Source organism: Chrysochloris asiatica, unplaced genomic scaffold (genome assembly GCF_000296735.1).
Source record: "Chrysochloris asiatica unplaced genomic scaffold, ChrAsi1.0 scaffold00018, whole genome shotgun sequence".
Lineage (NCBI taxonomy): Eukaryota > Metazoa > Chordata > Mammalia > Afrosoricida > Chrysochloridae > Chrysochloris > Chrysochloris asiatica.
The window spans coordinates 17,201,095-17,222,129 of record NW_006408536.1 but is presented as its reverse complement, the minus strand read 5'-3'; the positions used below and the strand labels follow the sequence as shown (position 1 = coordinate 17,222,129).

Below are 21,035 nucleotides of genomic sequence, written 5' to 3'. Positions count from 1 at the left end.
TCATGATCTTGTAACTTCCATCAAATGAAAGAGAAAACAAAACAAAAAAACTACTGTCATTAAGTTGATTTCAACTCAGTGACCTTATTTAGGATTTCCAAGACTGTAACTCTTTCTTTATAGGAATAGCCAGTTTCATTTTTGTCATGAGCAGCAGCTGATGAGTTTGAAATGCCAACATTGTAGTCAGCAGTCCAATGCTTAATCCACAGTGGCATCAGGGCTCCAAATGACTTGGTGGTGGTTGTTGTTAAGTGCGTCAAGTCGGTTCCGACTTATAGTAACCCTGTACAGGGTTTTTGAGGAGCAGCTGGTAGGTTTGAATTGCTTGTCGAACTTGTGGCTCATAACCCAGTGCTGATCCTACAGCACCACACCAGGAGTCCAAATGACTTGGTTGTTGTTGTTATGTGTGCCGTGGAGTCATTTCTGACTCATAGCAACCCTGTACAGGGTTTCCAAGGCTGTAAATCTTTACGAGAGCAGAAGCCTATCTTTCTCCCGCAGAACAGCTGATAGTTTCGAACTGTTGACCGTGAGATTACCAGCCCGATTCGTAACCACTATGCTATCAGAGCTCCTTAATGACTTGGTTGTTGTTGTTGTTGTTATGTGCCGTGGAGTCGGTTCCGACTCATAGCGACCCTGTTCAGGGTTTCCGAGGCTGTAAATCTTTACGGGAGCAGAACGCCTCATCTTTCTCCCGCGGAGCAGCTGGTAGTTTAGAACTGCTGACCTTGTGGTTCACAGCCCAATTCGTAACCACTACGCTACCAGAGCTCCTTTAATGACTTGGTGGGACTAAGTAAATAAGGTTTTTGTGGTCCACAAAGGGGAACAGACAGCTTCCTAGTAATGTGACTAAGATACATGGCATCCTTGTAGGGGTCTGCTTTGCCATTCCACTATGCTTAAAATGGAATACCCATTTTGTCCACCAGTGGTGAACAAGAAAACCACTACCACCAGCAAAAGTCAAAAACAGAGCACATCCTTTGAACCCAGGGTCCCTGTGCCGAGAATCCACTACATAGGAAACAGAGAGAGGTGTTTAACACCAAAGGTGATGCATAACAGCAGCAGAATCAAAGGATACAATTTGCATACTATGCTAGATGGTGCAGTGGTTTTCCGTATCCATCAGAGCAGGAAAGCTGATCACCTTTGGGCCAAAGCTTACTGGTGGAGTGAGGTGCCATTAGGCATTTATTAGTGGAGCTAAAGTGTTTTCTAACTCTTGTTCAAGCATGACAGACGTTAGGTCAGCCCAAGAGGCATGACAGAGAAGAGCATGATTGAGAAAAGACTATCCTGATTAAAGAAGTAGATCCAGTCATTTCTGATCCTGAATTGTAACATGTTACTTTGTTGATAATCCTCTTAATTCTAAGTATCACCTATGAGTTCTGTGTGGTCATTTCTATGAATTATCAAACCTACAGCAAAGTAGACTGCAAGGGGAGGGACAGCTGCTGCTAAAATGGGCACACACACACACACAAAAGTTGGAGAGGAGGTGTTTGATTTCCACTTCACAGGAATCAGTGTTGGGCTGATTTGTGAAGTTAGAGGGGTTCAGATGCCTCCGCCAAACAATTTTTGCAGTATAAATCACATTTTTCTCCATTCATTTATTGATGGACATTTCAGTTGTTTCTACCTTTTATCTATTCTGTAAAGTGTTACAATGAACACTGGTATATAGGTTCTGTTTAAATTCCTGCTTTTACTTTTTTTGGTTATATAACTATGATTAGGCTATGATAGAGACTACCAAACTGGTCTCCATAGCAGCTATACCATTTTACATTCATTCCCACCAGTGACGGATGACAAAACCTATCTTTTCTGAGGCTCCATAGACCCAAAAGCCACGGTATTTTCAATAACTTCATATGCATGCCAAAGCTGGACAGTGAATAAGGAAGACCGTAGAGAATTGATGCTTTTGAGTTATGGTATTGGAGGAGAATACTGAAAGTGCCATGGGCTGCCCATAGAACCAATAGATCCGTTTTGGAAGAAATGCAGCCAGAATGCTCCTTGGAGACCAGGATGGCTAAACTTCGTCTCTCATACTTTGGACATATTGTCAGGAGGGACCAGTCACTGGAGAAGGAGATGATGTTTGGTAAGGTGGAGGGCCAGAGAAAAAGAGGAAGACCCCCAATGAGATGGATTGGCCAAGTGGCAGCATCAATGGACTCAAGCGAGGCAACAGTAGTGAGGTTGGCCCAGGATCGGGCAGTGTTTCGTTCTGTTGTACATAGGATAGGATCACTATGGGTTGGCACTGACTCGATGGCACCTAACAACAACAACAACATACTTGTACGTACAGCTAATAGAAAATAGCAGTGGCTTACATAACATTTAAGTTGGCTTCTCTCAAATGACTGTCTGAAAGAAGCATAGGGGCTGGTATGAAGGCTCTGCTCCACAAAATTCTTGGGACTCAGGTTCCTTCCTGCTTTCCACATCACCCTGCCTAGGGTATAGAGATACAGACAATACAACCATATTCCTAGCAGCAAGATGGAAGTAGGAAGTGAGAAAGGCACACCAATCTCTCTTTAAAGAAACTACCTGAAGCACACTAGGACACAAAAATAGAACACATTACCTCTGCTTTGATCTCATTGGCCAGAACTTACTTGCATGGTCAAATCTAACTGCTAGGAAATGTAGTTTCATACATGTAAGTACAAATGGCAGCCAAATAGTATCACTAAGAAAGAAAAGGAGAACAGATGCTGGGGACAACCAGTATTCTCACACACTTCAAACTCACCCTGTCACAAAATGAACCCATAAGTTTTCAGAATAAACTGCACAATTTTACACCTTTCTAATGTGTCCACCTACCTAGCAAAGTCAATCATCTCTTAATATTGTAATGCGTATTTTTGTGAAGCTTTCTTTTACACAACCACCTCCTCTTGCCCATACAGACTGGTCACCTGTGAGCTACACTTGCCATCTAGCAAACATCTCTATTTTTGCATTAATGCTGCACTGTATTTTTCTTTTTGCAATTCTATTCCTCCATTAATCCCTCTCCCACTAGAAGGAAAATTTATTCAAGGCAGAGACTGAGTCTTATTTATCTCAGTTATACATGTATAGAAAAGGGGGCTTCAAAAAAAGTTTGTGGAAAAAGATTAGTTTTTAATGCCATTTTTTCCAGGGACTTTTTGAAGACCCCTTTGTAGACCTATGACATGCTAACTTTTTTTTTTTTTTTGACATACTAACTTTTACAACATCAACTATTAATAACTACTTCCTAGAACTATGGACAGCAAGGAATGAAAATTATGATTAACAGATACAAAGAGGTACCTAGTACACCCAAGCCACCACTCGTCTAACAGTTTGCTATACTCTGGTAGCTTGCATGTTGTTGTGATGTTGGAGGTGACACCAGCATTTTAAACACCAGGAGGGTGACCCATGGTGAACAGGCTTCATTGAAGCTTCCAGTCTAATACAAACTAGGAAGAAGGAGAGGCGACTACTTCTGAATCTTTAGCCACTGAAGATCTTATGAATGGCAGCAGAATATTGTCAGATACAGTGCCAGATGATAAGACCCTCAGGTTGGAAGGCACTCAAAATATGACTTGGAAAAACTTCCTCCTCAAAGTAGAAGTGATCATAATAACATAAATGAAGTAAAGCTTTTAGGACTTTCAAAAGGGCAAAAGCCAAAATGAGGAGAAACAGCTGTAAACATCCATTCATAATCAGAACATGAAATATACAATGTATGAATCTAGGAAAATCAGAAGTTGTCAAAAATGTAATGAAACACATAAAGATCGATATCTTAGGCATCAACTGCTATTGGCCATTTTCAATCCAATAATCATATGGTTTACTATGCTAGAACAACAAAATCATTCATTGCCAAAAAGAATAGTTCCAGATTTGAAGTACGATGTTGTCTGTGATAGAATACCTATATACCTACAAGGAAGATCCGTTAATATGGCTATTACTCATATTTAAGCCAGTGAAGGTGAAATTGAAGAAATCTACCAACTTCTTCAGCCTGAAATTAATAAAACATGCAATTAAAATGCACTGACAATTACTAGTAATTGGAATGCAAAGGTTGGAAACAAAGTAGTTATAAAATGTGGTCTTGGAGACAGAAATGATACTGGTAAAATGCATGATTTTGCAAGACCAACTGACTCTGCATTACAAATACCTTTTTTAAACAACATAAAAGATGACTGTACACATGGACCTCATCAGATAGAATACACGAAACAAATTAACTACATCTGTGGGAAGAGACGGTGGAAAAGCACAGTATCATCAACAAAAACAAAGGCCAGGTACAGATTGTAGAACAGACCATCAATTGTTCATATGTAAGTTCAGGCTACAACTGAAGAAAATTAAAACAAGTCCACAAAAGTCAAAATATGACTTTGAATATATACCATATGAATTTAGAAACCATCTCAAGAACATATTGATGCATGAGATACAGATGACCAAAGACCATAAGAGTTGTGGGATGACATCAAGAATCTCATACAGGAATAAAACAAAAGTTCATTAAAAAGACAGGAAAGAAAGACCAAAATGAATGTGAAAAGAGATTCTTAAACTTGCTGTTTAGTGTAGAGAAGCTACAGTAACTGGAAGAAACAAGGAAGTAAAAGAACTGAACAAAAATTACAAAAGGCAGCTTGAAAAGAAAACGTCAAGTATTAAAATGAAATGTGCAAAGACCTGGAGATAGAAAACCAAAAAGGAAGAACACCCTCAGCATTTCTCAAGCTGAAAGAACTGATGAAAAAATTTAAGTCTTGACTTGGAATATTGAAGGATACAGGTAGGGTAAGCACAGAATTACTAATCGTAAGGTTGGCCGTTCAAATCTAACAGCTGCTGCTCCTTGGAAACCTTATACAGGGTTGCTATGAGTTGGCACTGACTCAAAGGCCCTTAACAATAACAATAGCCAGCAATGTATAAAGATTCCAATCTCTACACATCCTCACCAATATATGTTGGAAGTACTGGTATGGCATTGTAGGATAAAACGCTGGACCACAAGGTCACTCTGAACCACAGGTTGGCAGTTCAAACCCTCCAGCTGCTCCTCAGAAACCCTATACAGGGTTGCAGAGAGTCAGTCAGAAGTGAACTGAATCGACAGCACTTACAACAATACATGCACAAAATATTAAATGATGCAGGAAGCATCAAACGAAGACAGAAAGAATACATAGTCATTGTACCAAAAAGAAGTGGTTGACATTCAACCATTTCAAGAGGTAGAATATGGTCAAAAACCAATGGTACTGAAAAGAAAAAGTCCAAGGTACACTAAAGGCATTGGTGAAAAACAAGGCTCCAGGCACAGACAAAATATAAATTGAAATCTTTCAACAAACTGATGTAGGGCTGGAGGCCCTTACTCATATATGCCAAGAAATGTGAAGACAGCTACCTGGCCAACTGAAAGAGATCCATAGTTGTACCTATTCCAAAGAGAGTGACTGAACAGAATGGGGAAATTACTGAACAAAATCATTAACATCATATGCAAGTGAAATTTTGCTTGATCATGACAAGCTACGGATAACATTGTGGAGAATGAGTAGTCTGGAACACTTAACTGTGCTCATGAGGAACCTGTACATAGACCAAGAGGCAGCTATTAGAACAGAACAAGTGGATACTGAATGATTTGGTATCAGGAAGGGTGTGCAATCTGTGATATGCAGATGACACAACCTGGCTTGCTGGAAGCAAAGAGGACTTAAAATACTGATGAAGATCAGACTATAGCCTTCATTATGGATTACACTGCAATGTAAAGAAAACAAAAATCCTCACCACTGGACCAATAATAACATGACAAATGGAAAAAGACAGAAGTTGTCAAAGACTTCATTTTGCTTGGATTCACAATCAAGACTCATGGAAGCAGCAGTCAAGAAATCAAATGACATATTCCTTTAGGCAAATCTGCTGCAAAAGACCTCTTTTTAAAGTGCTCAAGAGCAAAAATAAGTTTGAGGACTAAGGTAAGCCTGATCAAAGACATGGTATTTTCAATAGTCTCATATGCATAGGAAAGCTGGGCAAAGAGAAAGAAAGACCTTAGAAGAATTGATGCATTTGGATTATGGTGTTAGAGAATAGTATTAAAAGTAACAAGGACTGCCAGAAGAACAAATAAATGTGTCTTGGAAGAAGTACAACCAGAATGCTACATCGAAGCCTAGATTGTGAGACATGGTCTCTCATGCTTTGGACATTTTACTGAAAGACCAGTCTCTGGAGATGACATTATGCTTGATAAAGTGGAGGATCAGTGAAAAGGAGGAAGACCTTCAAAGAGATGGATCAACACAGAGGCAGCAGCAATGGGCTCAAGTGTAAAAATAATTGTGAGGCTGGTGCAGATCGGGCAGTATTTAGTTATGAGTTGGAAACAACTCGAAGGCAGCTGATAATAATGGTATATTTAACTTTTGCAATACCCAACCTTTTTAGAAACATCTTTCAGATATGAACAATTAAATGTTAGTTATAATGTTAAACTGAATTATCAACTATAGAGGCAGCTGAGCCCCAAAATGCTTACAGCCACAAGGTTTCAGTGGTCGAAAGATGACTTTTAGTCTTGTTATAATTAATCTCCAATGTGAACTGGGGTAACTTGGACTATGATACTGGGGTAACCCTAAGAGTTTTAATCCCTCTTTCCTTTTGCCCTGTTCATTCTCTAGCTTGGACAGTGTTTTTTAGTGGTATGCTTTGCTGTTCAGTTGGGCATGATGTCTTAATGCCATAAATGCTATCCACCATGCCACCAACAGCAAGTAAATGTAACTTCAACAAAATAAAAGAATATGCAGTTACTTATTGTCTTACCATTAGCTCCTGGCAGTTGTAATACATCGCCTGTCAGATGACACCACCCAATTGGGAAAATATCTCGAGAATCATACTTGCACCAATAATCAAAAGCTCCACTCCAGCCATCAAATGTGATATGAACTTCATCTCCTTTCACACCTCCAATAGTTGCAGGGCAGATCAGATAAGGGTTCTTTCTGTCTATTGCTTCAAGTTTCATTCCCACTTCAAAATTATTTAGAGCTGGCCTTGGTGGTTCCTACCAAAACATTAAAAAAAAGTTTTCATTGTTAAGATGCACATATTAAGAACTATCTACTCAATGGAATCTTCTAAAAACCTTTAGTGATCAGAAACTGAGCTCCATGTAACAATACAGAAGGAAACAGACCTCTCTGAAATTCTGCTCTCCAACTCCCTTTTTTTACTCCAGAGCTCAGCCAAGAATCTGGAAGGAAACAAAACCATCCAAATCCTAATTCATGTATTCTCTCAAGAAATACATATTTATAATCTGCCATAAACCTAAAATTCAGTGGTGGTGGTGGTGGTTTGCCGTCAAGTCGGTTCCAACTCATAATGACTTTGCAGTTACAGGAAGAGAAAGTCTTATCTTTCTCCCAAGAAGTGGCTGTTGGATTCAAATTGCTGACCTTGTGGTAATCAGTGCAATATGTAACCAACTAGGCTACCAGGGTTCCTTAAAATTCATTAGTGAACAAAAATATCAAAGATCCCTTGCCCTGGTGGAGCTTGCATTCTATAGGTGGTGGTGGTGATGGTATGGCAGGGGAGCAATTAACAATACATGCAGTCCTCAAGTTATGAAAGAGGTCAGTTCCTGAGTCTGTATTTAGTGGAATTTGTGGGTGAGTTGAAACAGGTACATAATAATATTTATTTAGCCTTATTTTAGTGCAAGAGGTTAAGTACTAGGTTGCAAACAAAAAGGTTCGTAATTCAAACTCAACAGCTGCTCTGTGGGAGAACGATGTAGTCTGTAAAGACCTCTGTTTTCTGTGGTTACCAAAACTGTCTATGGCAAAGTCTACTCTGTCCTATAGGGTTCCTATGAGTTTGACTCAAAGCTTTTTCAATGATTTAAATGTTGCACTTGCAGCAAGTGAAGGTCATTGTGATGAAAAACTTGTTGCAAGTAGGGGTTGGTTCAATCATTTCAAAATGAGGGCAAATTTTCTTAACATTAAAGGGCAAACAGGACTTGTCCATAAGTTGAATGTTCATGATGTAACCGAGGGCTGCTTGTACATTTCAGAAGACGGAGTCAGACAAAAGCCTAATATATAAATTATAATGTATATTGTGAAAGGCAATTACATCCAAAGAAAAGGAGCAACAGTCAACAATATTCGAAAAGAAATTCAAAGTATAAAATGCAGAAGCAAGACCATGAAAATAATATAGTCTGGAGTCATTTATGATATCCAACTCAAAAACTAATAAAAAATTATTTAGTTATAAAAAGTAACGCATATATATATATATATATATATATATAGTAACAGGATTCTTAAAAATTTAGGCACCAAAAAAAAAAAAAAATTAGGTACTATTGTTAAATGCTACCTTTTCTTTCAATCTGCTTTTTATCCTAGTAAATGGCACCATCAGCAACAAATTAACCCAAGCCAACAACCGGGAAGTCCTAGACCAGTGGTTTTAAGTTCTACAGCACATTGGAATCACCAGAGGCCACGTTGTCATAGATAGATTGAATTGATCTAGGGTGGGCCCAGAAATCAGATTGCTTTATACTCCCAGGTGATTCTAATGTGCATTCAAGGCTGAGAACCACTGCCCTAAGCTCATCCTTTAATATTTACCACTCACATTCAATCACAAACTACAACCTGCCAATTCTATCCTACCCCTTAGATTTCTAAAATAATATTGATAGGCATCCTGGTACGGCTCTGTAGAATAAGCACTGGATTACTAACCACAAGGTCAGCAGTTCAGAAGACTCTATGGAACTTAACAGCAGTTATCAGCCTTCAATTGTTTACTATGTGCCAGGTTCTTTTTAGAGAGCGCGATGATTCCATAAAAGTTAAGCACTAGACTGCAAACCAGAAGGTTGGCAGTTTGAGCCCACCAACTGCTCCACGGGAGAAAGATGAAGCTTTCGGCTCCCACAAAGATTTAAAGCCTCAGAAACCCCATAAGGGTCAATGAGTTGGAACCAGCTCAACGGAACTTAACAACAACAGGAACGTTTTAAAGTATTTTGCACAATCATTTGATTCTCACAACTCTGTGAGTTCAGTTCAATTAGTATCCTCCTCATCCCCATTTTACAGATGAGAAAATGGAGGCACAGTTACATAAGCATACACTGTAAGTATCAGCTAGATTTTAAACCTAGGCTATCTGACTTAGAGCCCATACCTTGGTCATCTCCAACTCATCCTCTTTAAAGCCCAGCCATCCGGGACCTCTTTTGAAGGCTTCCCAGACCAACCCCTGCCCAGTGTTCGCCCCACCTCAGATACAGCTGCTCTCACCACCTTCATTTGTGAAACCACTGTGAAAATGGGTTCACTCCTGAGAACCTAAGAGATTTCTTTAAAACATATTCATACAAGGGGGCTTTTAAAAGTTCATAAAAAAAAAAGGAATTCAAAGATAATGGAATTTTTACATGAACTTTTTGAAGCCCCCTCATTATTTCTAGCACAGTTCCCAACAACAGCATTTTTTTTTTTTTTAAATGACTGAACCTAGGAAATCACCTCAAAAATAATAAACAGGTTCTCAACCAATTTTTTCACCAAGACACAATTAGAAAAACGCTATCCGGTAAAAGTTGGTTCCTTTTTCAGATGTCCCTCAAAGCCCATCTCATCATTCTGTACTTTTCCACTGTTACCATTTAGAACCCTTAACAATTCTTGTCTTGATTACATGTTCAATGCCTGCCTTCCCCAATAGACGGTGGGTGCCAGAAGGACAGAGATGTGTTCTGTAATGCTCAGGAATGGAGTAGCAAAAGTGGCACTGAGCCAAAATTTGAAATTTGGGTGATATACAACGCTAGCCAGAATGGGAAAACCACAAGCTGAAGGGAAGCCCTGGAATAGGAGATTCATAAGAGGCTAAAGAGTCCTTTGAGGAGCCTGATGTGGGAGATTGGATTATTGTCAGGACTATGGAGAGTGACAAGCATTCAGGACACTTTATTGGACATGACTGAAATGGGCTGAACCAGTACAAAGCCCTAATCCAAACACAGTAAATGAAAGAGCTTTAATTCAAATCAGCTACCTTCAGATTTAGATGATTGACAAAATGGTTCCCCCTGCTGTTTATGAAAGGTAATGATATAAAGTTCCTTTCAAATGTCTTTAAAATTAGTCTTCTCCCTATCAACACTCTCATCGTTATCAGTTTTTTAATGAATTCCTGAACACAAAGATATAGTATATAAAATAGCTAAAATAAACAGGGATCATTCTTTTTTCATAAAAACAAAATAATTTTTTGTTGTTAAGTGCCATGGAGTCTGTTCCAACTCATACTGACCATGAATAGAATATCCAAGGAGCGGCTAGTTGATGAGTTTGAATCGCCAACCTTGCGGTTCAAACCAACCTGGTAGTCCAGTGCTTATCCCACACCAGGACTCCAATTTTTTACAAGGTAGGTATTAAAAAATGCTCTTCAAACTTCCCTCCTTGTTTACCTGCAATATGGTTCTCCTTAAAGACCATTTCTTTTCATTTCCCACCAACCTTGAAGCCAGTCTCATTATTATCTGCATTACTCATCTGTCTGAAATATTCTTACTACCCTTATGGCCTAAAGGTTCATCTCCCTCCCTTCAGGGCTCCACTGAAATGGCATATTCTGTTAGACCTGCGTTGCTATCCTATCTAAAATGCCAACCTCGTATCATATAGAGTTTTATAGGCCATTGTCAGGACTCTGACATTTATTCTGAGTAAAATGGAGGCCTCTTGAGAGTTCTTAGCAGAGAAATTATATCTGAACTAATGTTTTAAAAGGAATACTGTGGTTGTTGTATTGACAATAGTCTGTAGGGTAATTAATAGAGACCAATGAGGAGGCTACTGCAGTAATTCATGTGAAGGATGAAGGCAGCTTGTACTAGGGTGACAGCAACAGAGATTGTGAAAAGTGGTCAGATTTTGAATATATTCAGAAGATAAAGACAATGACTAGGATTTCCTTATGGACTTGGATGTGGGATACGAAAGAAATAATTATCAAGGTTTGGGGCCTGAACAACTGGAAGGAAAAGAATTAACCACTGCCCAATATGGAGAAGACTGCAGGTGGAGTAGTTTGAGGTGTTGTTTGCTGTGTGGCACTGGAGAATAAGTGCTGGTCTGCTAACAGAAATGCTGGTGTTCAAATGCACCAGCCACTCCTTGGAAACCTTATAAAGGGTTGCTGTGAGTCAGAACTGACTGTATGGAACTTACCATTACACATCTAATGAGTCCTGGTGGTGCCACGAGTTAAGTGTCAGGCAGCTAACTGCAAAGTTGGTGGTTCTGCTTCCATAGATTTACAGTCTCAGAAACTCTATTCTATCCTATATGATAGCAGCTATGAGTTTGAAAACAGTAAATGGGTTGTTAGACATACAAATGGAGATGAGATGTTAAGCACATGTGACAGATACAAAAGACTGAGTTGAGAGCAAGAGATCTGGATTGGATATACAAATTTGAAAGTCATTGCATGTAAGTCAAGAAATTATTTAAGATTGCCAAGGGACTGATATAGATCAGGATTTCTCAACCTTGGCAATACTGCCATTTTTGGATCAAATCATCCTTTGCCGTGGAGGGCTACCTGTGCCCCAGTTTTGACAATTAAATACACAAATTATCCCTTGGGGGTGGGCAAGTCCCCTCTTGCCTTCTTCCTTACCTGGTCAAGAATCAATGATGCCGATTAAAGATGACCAAACACTCCAACATTCTCTCATGCCCTTTGCATGGCCAGGGTACAGAACATCATTTCACTACTTTCTTCTTGGCACCCGAAACCAATTTAATTCTCTTCTCCTTGCCCAGTTACCTGCAAACCTTAGTTCAATATCACCATCCACTTTTTCTATTTATACTTAGCTGTTGAACATTGCTAAAGAAAGCTTACACATTCTTGTTACATATAGTGCCACACATTTTTAGTCTCATGACCTTTAGCAGAGGCCCCAAAATATTTCCCCCATCCCATACAACAGTTTTTCCAAATCCTTACTATTCTCCTTAAGATTGATCTATACTTAAAATAGAATCAGCTGTCTTCTTAACGGACCTCTAGTAATTATGTGATATGAGCTTCTTCTTCTTGTTAAGTGCCAGTGAGTCAGTTCCAACTCAAAGAGACCCTGTATAGGGTTTCCAAGGAGCAGCTGGTGAGCTTGAACCACCAACTTGCAGTCTAGCACATTACCCCCCACAGCGCCAAACCAGAACTCCTAGACTCAACAATTCTGACTTGTACTTGACTTGCTGACATCCTAGTGTGGTGCTCTGTGGGTTAATGTGGACTGCAAAGTTGGCTTGAACCTCAAGGTTGTCAGTTCAAGCTCACCAGCTGTTCATTGGAAACCCTATGGATTGGAACCAACTCAACAGCACTTAATAATAACAACATCTCCCTAATCCTTGTAACTCTGTTCCACTGGGTTCAGTGACACCAGTTTATTCTGGTTTTCTTTCTTCCTCTACTATTAGGATTGATCCCATTCTTTTACCTACCTACCAGGTTCATCCAGTCAATTCCAACTCATAGCAGCCCTACATAAGGTTTCTGAGACTGTAAATCTTTATGGGAACAGAGAGCTTCATCTTTCTCCTATGTATCAGCTGACGGGTTTGAACTGCTGACCTTGCAGGTTAGCAGTTCAGTGCTTATCCTATAGCACCACCTGGGCTCCTTTACTCCATAAAGGTGGCTGCCTTTTTCTCAAGGTTCCAACCTCGGTGTGCATCTCTGTTTTCCTTTTAGACAGTAAGTCACCGAGCTATGAACATCTGACTTACGAACTACTCCACTTAAGGACTACTCGGACTTGCTCTTTCATGTTATGTAAATTTGCGCTCATTTTGAACCAATTGAACCAGCCCTTCTCACAAATTCCTCATTATAATCACCTTCACTTGCTGCACATGCAGTTTTTAAGTCACGAAAAGACTTCAGAGTCTAAATAAAATCTGCATGCACCTGTTGCAACTTACCTACAAATTTGACTTAAGGATTTACTTAGACTTAAAAAAACAGACTTAGGAACAGATCTGCTGTTCATAACTCAGACACTGCTGACAGTCCCCGAATAAGTTCTTAATTAATAAATGAGATCTTTCCCTAAGTGAGTCTTTAAGTCTAATTTGTAGATTAGTCAGAACAGATGCATACAGTTCTTAGTATTAACTTCAGTGTAAAAAGCTCAAAAGCCTTTTCAATGATTTTTAAAAGCTGTACATGCAGCAAGTGAAAGTGATTGTGATGAAGAATTTGTTATGAAAAGGGTTATTCAATACTTCAAAGTGAGGGCAAATTTACATAACATTAAACATTACCAGTCGCTCCTTCAAAACCCTATACAGGGTCACTATGGAGTCAGAACCAACTTAATAGCACTTAACAACAACAACGGAGTTGTCCATAAGTCAGATGATCATAACCCAGGAACTGCCCGTTCATGCTTATTCATGCTCAAGGGCTTCTGCAGGTACTATTTATACTAAAAATTAAAATCTGCATGTCCAAGACAAACCCTTTTCCGAAGTGTTAAACCTTTTACTTTCAACATTCTGGTTGTCTCATCCCCACTCAAATTTGCCAGGGGCACTCAACAGGTCCAAAACTCAACCCATCTGTTCCCTCCATACATATTTATCTTCTTATATTCTCTATCCTTTCTTCATTTATTTAACAAGTACGTGCCAGGTACTATGGTAGGCAATAAGAATAGAAAAGTATGTTAACTGCATAAAAAGAATGCACAGTCTAGAAGGCAAGAGAAACAGTAAAAATAATAATTTAACCCAATATATAGAAAGACTGATAATTAGTCTATGTGGGAGAATTTCATGCCTGACTTGAGTTTTAGCAGAGAAACATGAATTAGCCAGGCAAAACCAGGATGAGTCAAAGCACAATTCTAAAAAGTAACGGGCAATCTACAGGCTATTACACACAATTTAGAATATAAAATCCAAAGCAGGGTGTGGCAAGCCCTTAAGCTCACCATATACAGTTTCATTGGCCACATTGTTAAGTGTTGTTCAGTCAGTTGAGACTCATGGCAAGGGTTTCCAAGAAGTGGATGATGGATTTGAACTGGTGATCTTGTGGTTAGCAGTCCAGTGCTTATCATGCCACACCAGGACTCCTTGGCCATATTAAGAAACTTATATTCCATAGTGAGAGTGACTGGGCATTTCATTTTTAAACAGAATAATGTACCATTTTCATGTTGGATACCCATCAGTTGTATAGAAGAGCCAAGGTAAGAGGCAGTTAGTTAGGAGGCTAGTATAGAAAATAAGAAAACTTGCATAAAAAATAGTGGTGGTGAGATCTGAAAGAAAAGACAAAACAAAACAATTAGAAAGCTAAGTGAATGGGACACTCCTAATGTATTTTCAATCATCTCATATGAATATGAGAGCTGGACAATGAGTAAGAAGATTGAAAAAGAATCAATGCTTGTGAATTATGATGTTAAAGAATGAGTGTGCCATGGACTGCCAGAACAAACAAATCTGCCCTGCAAAAAATAGGGCTCGATGGGGTATCCAAGACCGAAATCTATACAGGAGTAGAATGCCTTTACTTTTTTCCTGTGGAGTTGCTGGTAATTAGCAACCCAATGCTTAACTCATTGAACCACCAGGGCTCCTTCCATTGGAATATTTAGGTAAAATTTAGTTGATTTTAAAAACAATCAAAAGAGAGGCTAAGAAAAATATTTTGACCCATAATTTAGTGAAAACTTGGCATTTATTCATTTTTTCTTAATATGATATAGTCTTGGTCACTATCAAGAACATAAATTATTTTTCTTTTTTTTTTTTCAAATAGAAAGTGTTTTCTTATTACAAAATTCTTTCTGATAAATGCTTTATTTAACATTATTCTAAGTCTGAAACCAAACCTTTCCAAGTGATTTTTATGTGGCTTTGGGGCCGTTCATCATTTTCTCCCATTGTTGTTAAGTGCTGTTGAGTCGGATCTGAATCATAGCGATCTGTACAGGGTTTCCGAGGAGCGGCTGGTGAGCTTAAATTGCCAACTTTGCAGTTCAAACTGGCCTTGAAGTCCATTGCATTAACCTGCAGCGCCACACCAGGACTCCAACTTTAAATTGTTGTTGTTAAGTGCATTGAGTTGGTTCCGACCCACAGCAACCCTGTAATAAGGTTTCCAAGGAGCAGCTGGTGAGCTTGAACTGCAGACCTTGCAGTTCAAACCAACTTTGCAATCCAGCGCATTAACCCACAGCACCGCAACAGGGCTCCAAATTGAAGCCTTATAAACTTACAAAGTTAGGTGAAATATCATTTCTGAAGTTTTGTTAAAAACAGCAGCAAACACTTGCTTTCAGTCAAGCATCCCTTTCATATCTAAGGTCAAGAAAAAGGGTACTAATTTAGTGGGTGATTATAATTGAGATAGAGCCCTTTTATGACTTGCCAATGCAGTAATTTAAAAAGCACTTTGCTATCTCTATACCATGTCAGAAAACACAAAGCATTTAAACATCCCGTTAAAACAATAAAGCCACTCTTACCTTCTTAAAGAGTGTCACAGCTGCCATTTCACATCCACTTAGAGTTCGTAAGAGGAACATTGGCCAAGATGACACATTCATCTGGTACCCTATTTTATTAAATAAATTAGATATCATGAAAAAAAACTCCCTATAATAATACAGCAAGTCTGGTATAAAAAAATAGGTTTCATTTACTCTACCTTCTGTAGAGAATGATGTTCTTACAGAAAAACACAAGAGATGGAAAAGAAGTGCAGATACACCCTCATCGCAGCACTGCTGCGTCCACTGTACTGACAACACTACAGTGGGAGTAGGCACTCTCATTTTAGAGAAGTCCCTGAATAGAAGCTCACCATCACCAACCAATATATGTTGGGAATGGGCCAGAATACTAGGGTGGTCCAAGCCAGAGCCTAGGTGAGCTTCCAACATAGTCACATAAGCAGAGCAAAGACTGCAAAGACTGCCAGCCCCTCTGTGTTATAACTCAGTACATTTAGCTGAATGTAAATTTAACCTCAAAAGGAAAAAAAAAGGCTGTAAACATTAAAATATAGTTAATGATATAAGGGGTCTTCAAAAAGTACATGGAAAACACATATTATGAAAAAACTACACATAAATTTCAAAACTTTTTGCACCAAAATAAATTCATACTAACTTGTTTTAATATGTCTGAACAGGATCTAGTTTGAGGCACTTAGATGAGTAAGACATCAGTTTGAAAAAGCTCCTATTAGAGTAACATGAATTGTTAAACAGTAAAATTGAAGCAAGAACAAACATCAAATTTATGGTGGAAAAATGGTGAACTCACTGATGCTTTACACTAAGTTTACGGGGACAATATCCCAAAGAAATCATCAGTTTACAAATGGATAACTCATTTTAAGAAAGGAGCAGACTATGTTGAAGATGAAGCCCACAACAGCAGACCATTCACATCAACTTGTAAAGGAAACAGTCTCATTCAATCCCTGATTAAAGAGGACTGAGGATTAACAGCAAAAACAACCAACACCACAGACCTCTCAACTGGTTCAGCATACACAATTCTGATGCAAAAATTGAAGTTGAGGAAACTTTCTGCACAATGGGTGCTCAAACTGTTGCACTTAAATCAGCTGCATACAAGATCACAGCTACTTAAACAAGTAGCATCAAGGCCCTGAAGCAGTTCTTGGAAGAACCAGAACAGAAGATGTAACATAGCTTTACCAGTATGATCCTGAAGACAAAACACAATCAAAGCAATGGCTACCAAGAGATGAAGTAGTCTAGTCAAAGCAAAAGCAAACCAGCCAAGAGCAAAGATCAAGGCATTTTGCTTATTAACTTTCTGGAGGACCAAAGAATAATAATATCTATTTATTATGGTGGGTTTGAACTGCCAACCTTGTAGTTAGCAGTCCAGTACTTATTCTAAAGTGCCACACCAGGGTTCTCCATGAAGCAGTTCTATTTTATCCTATAGGATTATGAATAGAAATTGACTTAACAGCTATGAGTTGGGTTTTTTTGGAAGGCTTATATCCACTACCCATCTGTCAATGTGTTGTACTGTGGTGGACTGTATGTTGCTATGATGCTGGAAGCTATGTCACCGATATTTTAAAAACCAATACCATCATCATGGAGGGATCAGCCCCTGGAGAAAGACATTATGCTTGGTAAAGTGGAGGGTCAGCAAAAAAGAGGAAGACCCCCAATTAGATGGATTGGCACAGTGGCAACAGCAATGGGCTCAAGCATAACAACAATTGTGAGATTGGCACAGAATTGGGAAGTGTTTCATTCTGTTGTGCAAAGGGTCCGTATGAGTCGACACTGACTCGACAGCACCTAACAACAACAGCAAGCAATTTAACAGATTATACAGTGTTACATGTACTGCCAAAATATATACTAATCAGAATGTACCGCTACGTATTTTATTCACATCTTTAGAATTAATAAAATGAATTCAAAACAATAATTTGAAAAAACGAAAATGACCCTAAGTCTGACTGTGTCTTTGGAAAGCTGACAATAGCAAAAGCTACATCTTCTTTAAACAAAAAACAAAAACATATTACCATGTTCCGGAGAAATAAAATCCTAAAAGGGAAGCATTGAGCTCCCGGTTTCCACTTACATCTCTTAGCAAAGTCTGTGCGATTTATTATCAAAAAAATAAACAACAAAAAACTTGAATGATGCAAAGCAATAAAAGGTAAACAACAGGAAAACAACAACAACACCACACACACAGAAAAAACTCCTAAACCATCTTTTTGGGTTATCACAGCTATTAGTTTTTATACTATCCTTGTTTTTTTAACACTATCTTTGCTCTGTTAATTATACCTAATTTGGTATTAAAAAATATAGTTATTTTAAACCAAAGTGGGTGTAATTAACAATTAGCACAAGGACAATATAAAAAGATATAGCTAGTTATTATTAATATCTAAAACTTCTTGTTCTCAGGGATTTTAACTAATAGGAAACAAACCAAAATACCATTCTTTGAATTTGCAATAAAGAATTTTATCATTGTAAGCACAAACCAAATCAAAACCAATATCCACCATTCTCTGAGAAAGTAGAATGATAAACTAAAATACATAATTTTTAGAGAATATTATGGATTTTTAAAAAGGAAAATCTTACATTTTATAAAACTTGACTAAAACTGAGAGCTATTACTTCAGGCCTAAAAAACCTTTGCTGACAGTCCCATCCTCCTCCTCCCTTTTCAGAGACCTCAGGGTACCTTGTTCATTCCAATTTCTTCCTACCACTGGCCTGATGAAATGGCTGGATGTGGAGTTATCACCTTTCCCTGTACTCACCCACAACAAAAATGTTGAGTGGCTCAGTGGACAGAATCAAGAGAAGAAGTAAGCTATTATGAAATGCTACATATATCTTCCCCAGATCCAGAGTTTCTGAGTCTGAAAATATAATCTAGTAGACCTACTTTTGCCATTTCAAGGTTGCAGACAGCATGAACCTTGCCCTGGAGTGGGGAACCTTTGGCACACATAGGAGAAAATGTGTATTTAAGCAATACTTTAAAACATACGGTACTGAGTTCTTACATGGTGCATTCTCCACAGTTACCATCTGACTATTTGCAAAAATTCTTAATAGAAGAGATTTCTAAAAAGGCCACTTATAACTATTTCTACTGAATATTAAATTATTAAAAGTATATTCTTTTTTAAATGGTTTATCCTTACCCAGTGGAGGCTGAAGTAAGTCCCCTTCCTTTTCACATGTCCCAATAGGCTGTATATCCGGGGAATCAACAAGTCTCCAAAAATCATTCCGGTTGTCACTACCATCCAGTCTTAAACGTAGCCTGGCACCTGTAGTTCCAATTACTGTGGCAATACACACTGAAGTAGTATTGCGTGGGTCACGAGCTTCCAATTTCATACCAACTTTGAAGTCATTAGCTGGTGGAATCATGGACTGTGTATGTGTATATATAAATAAAATTTTGTTAAATAGTTTCGTTTTGTTAAATGACTACAGGAAAAACAAACAGTTATAAACCAAGAATATCTAAGAAATGTTTTAAGTAACAGTCACAGCAAACGGGAAGTGAGGTAAGAGTTATAAAGGTCAAAGAACAGATCTTTAAACCCTCTCCTTGGCTTGATACGCAGCAAAAAAAACACCAACCACTGCTGGTCTAACTCATCTCCCCACTTCCAGGCAACCCAAATACAGTCTCTACAATGCATCCTGTGTGACTTTCTAAAATAAGAATCTGACTAAGCCATTTCCCTTGAAATAAGTCAATCAGTAGTTCACCATTGCCTAAAGTCCAATTACTCAGAAGTTAAAAACCCCATATCTTTAACCTGATTCCCATATCATCACTGCTATCCCTTCTGTGCTCCAGCCACCTCATGCCATCAACACTCAGCTTCTTTCCAACCCATGTGACTTTGCTCCGGGAGATCTCTCTGCCTTGAATATCCTTCCCCTCATTCTACCCATTTCAGATAGCAGCTCTTCTATGAGCTTTCCCAATATAGCATTATTAACACTTCACATAATTATTTATTTACATGTCTATATTTCCTTACAGATGGGCAGTAATAAGGGTGTTGCATTCTTCTAAGTATGCCTGGCATAGAGTAAATTCTTAATGACTGGATGCAAAGAACCATCTGGCTGATAACTTACACTACCACAATCCTAGTATCTACTCACGCTACTACTACAACCTAATTATCTATACAGATACCCGTAAATAAGTTTATATTAATATTCAAAACATATACAGAATTTAGCATACCTGTCTGAAATACTCTGGAGGGGCACTTACAGATCCAGTCTCTTTCAAGTAATCATCCCATTGGAAATCATCTGGAAGGGGGAAGGGAAGCAAAATTGTTCTTTAGTATCTAAATATACATATATAGTAACTCACTTTCAGGAATAAAATGAGTTTTATTTCCATACCTCTCAAAAAGATACTTCCTAAAAATAGTTTAAAACTTCCCATGGTTACTAGCAAGGAAATAAAAAGCATGACAACTTCCTGGTAATAATAGCTGATATAACTCACAACCCAGTTCCTCTAGATGTAATTCTAAGCATGTGATTCTACACATGTGGACTCTAGAAACTAAAGAAATTTTTATTAAGTAACAGGAAATTCAACTCATTTTTCTATGACATAAATTCACTTTAAATATGCTTTAATTGTCATCCCATTTAGGTGAAAGTGCTTCATGGTTTATCATGGGGTGCTGAAGGTGTGTAGGTGTGTGTTCTAATAGAATTCTACCTCTGCAATGCTTTATGACAAGAAAAAATTTGAAAATCAGACTAGTTTTTCAATCTAGTATTAGAACACTAACCAGCATTATCAAGGAGATAGTGGCAGAACAAAGCAGTAAACCAGTCATCGGTACAATCACTGATAATGAATTTTCTAACATTTTCTACGAACTATTGGCTCTCCTCTGTTAGTTTGTTGTATTGTGGTAGCTTGCATGTTGCTGAGGTGCTAAAAGCTATGCAACAGGTATTTTATATACCAGCAGGGACACTGATGGTTGGAAGATTTCAGCTAAGCTTCCAGACTAAGCCGAGGGAGAGGACTAATTCTGAAAGTTTAGCCAGGGAAAGCCTTATGAATAGCAGTGTCAGCACCAGAATACTGAATATTGAAACATGAATAACACCAGAATACTGTGAGATATAGTATGGTACAATGAGCCTCTCAGGTTGGAAGGCACTCAAAATACAACTGAGGAAGAGCTGCCTCCTCAAAGTAGAGTTGACTAGATGATGCAAATGAGGCAAAGCTTCTGGGATCTTCATTTGTGGATAGGGCACAATTCAAAATGAGGAGAAACAG

The 21,035-nt window shown here is 38.4% G+C and overlaps 1 protein-coding gene across 1 annotated transcript in view; it reads right to left on the bottom strand.

The window, feature by feature from the left end:
* SCML2 (sex comb on midleg-like 2 (Drosophila)) overlaps nt 1–20,027 on the bottom strand; it is an 84,822-nt gene extending 64,795 nt beyond the window's left edge. Inside the window, exons 1-4 of the mRNA XM_006835595.1 lie at nt 19,965–20,027; nt 18,895–19,129; nt 15,686–15,774; nt 6,907–7,150 (exon numbers count right to left, since the gene is read on the bottom strand). Of these exons, the coding sequence (XP_006835658.1) occupies nt 6,907–7,150; nt 15,686–15,774; nt 18,895–19,126 (565 nt within the window). The 5' untranslated portion in view covers nt 19,127–19,129; nt 19,965–20,027. The remainder of the gene's footprint in view (nt 1–6,906; nt 7,151–15,685; nt 15,775–18,894; nt 19,130–19,964) is intronic.
* Between the last annotated feature and the right edge of the window lie 1,008 nt (nt 20,028–21,035).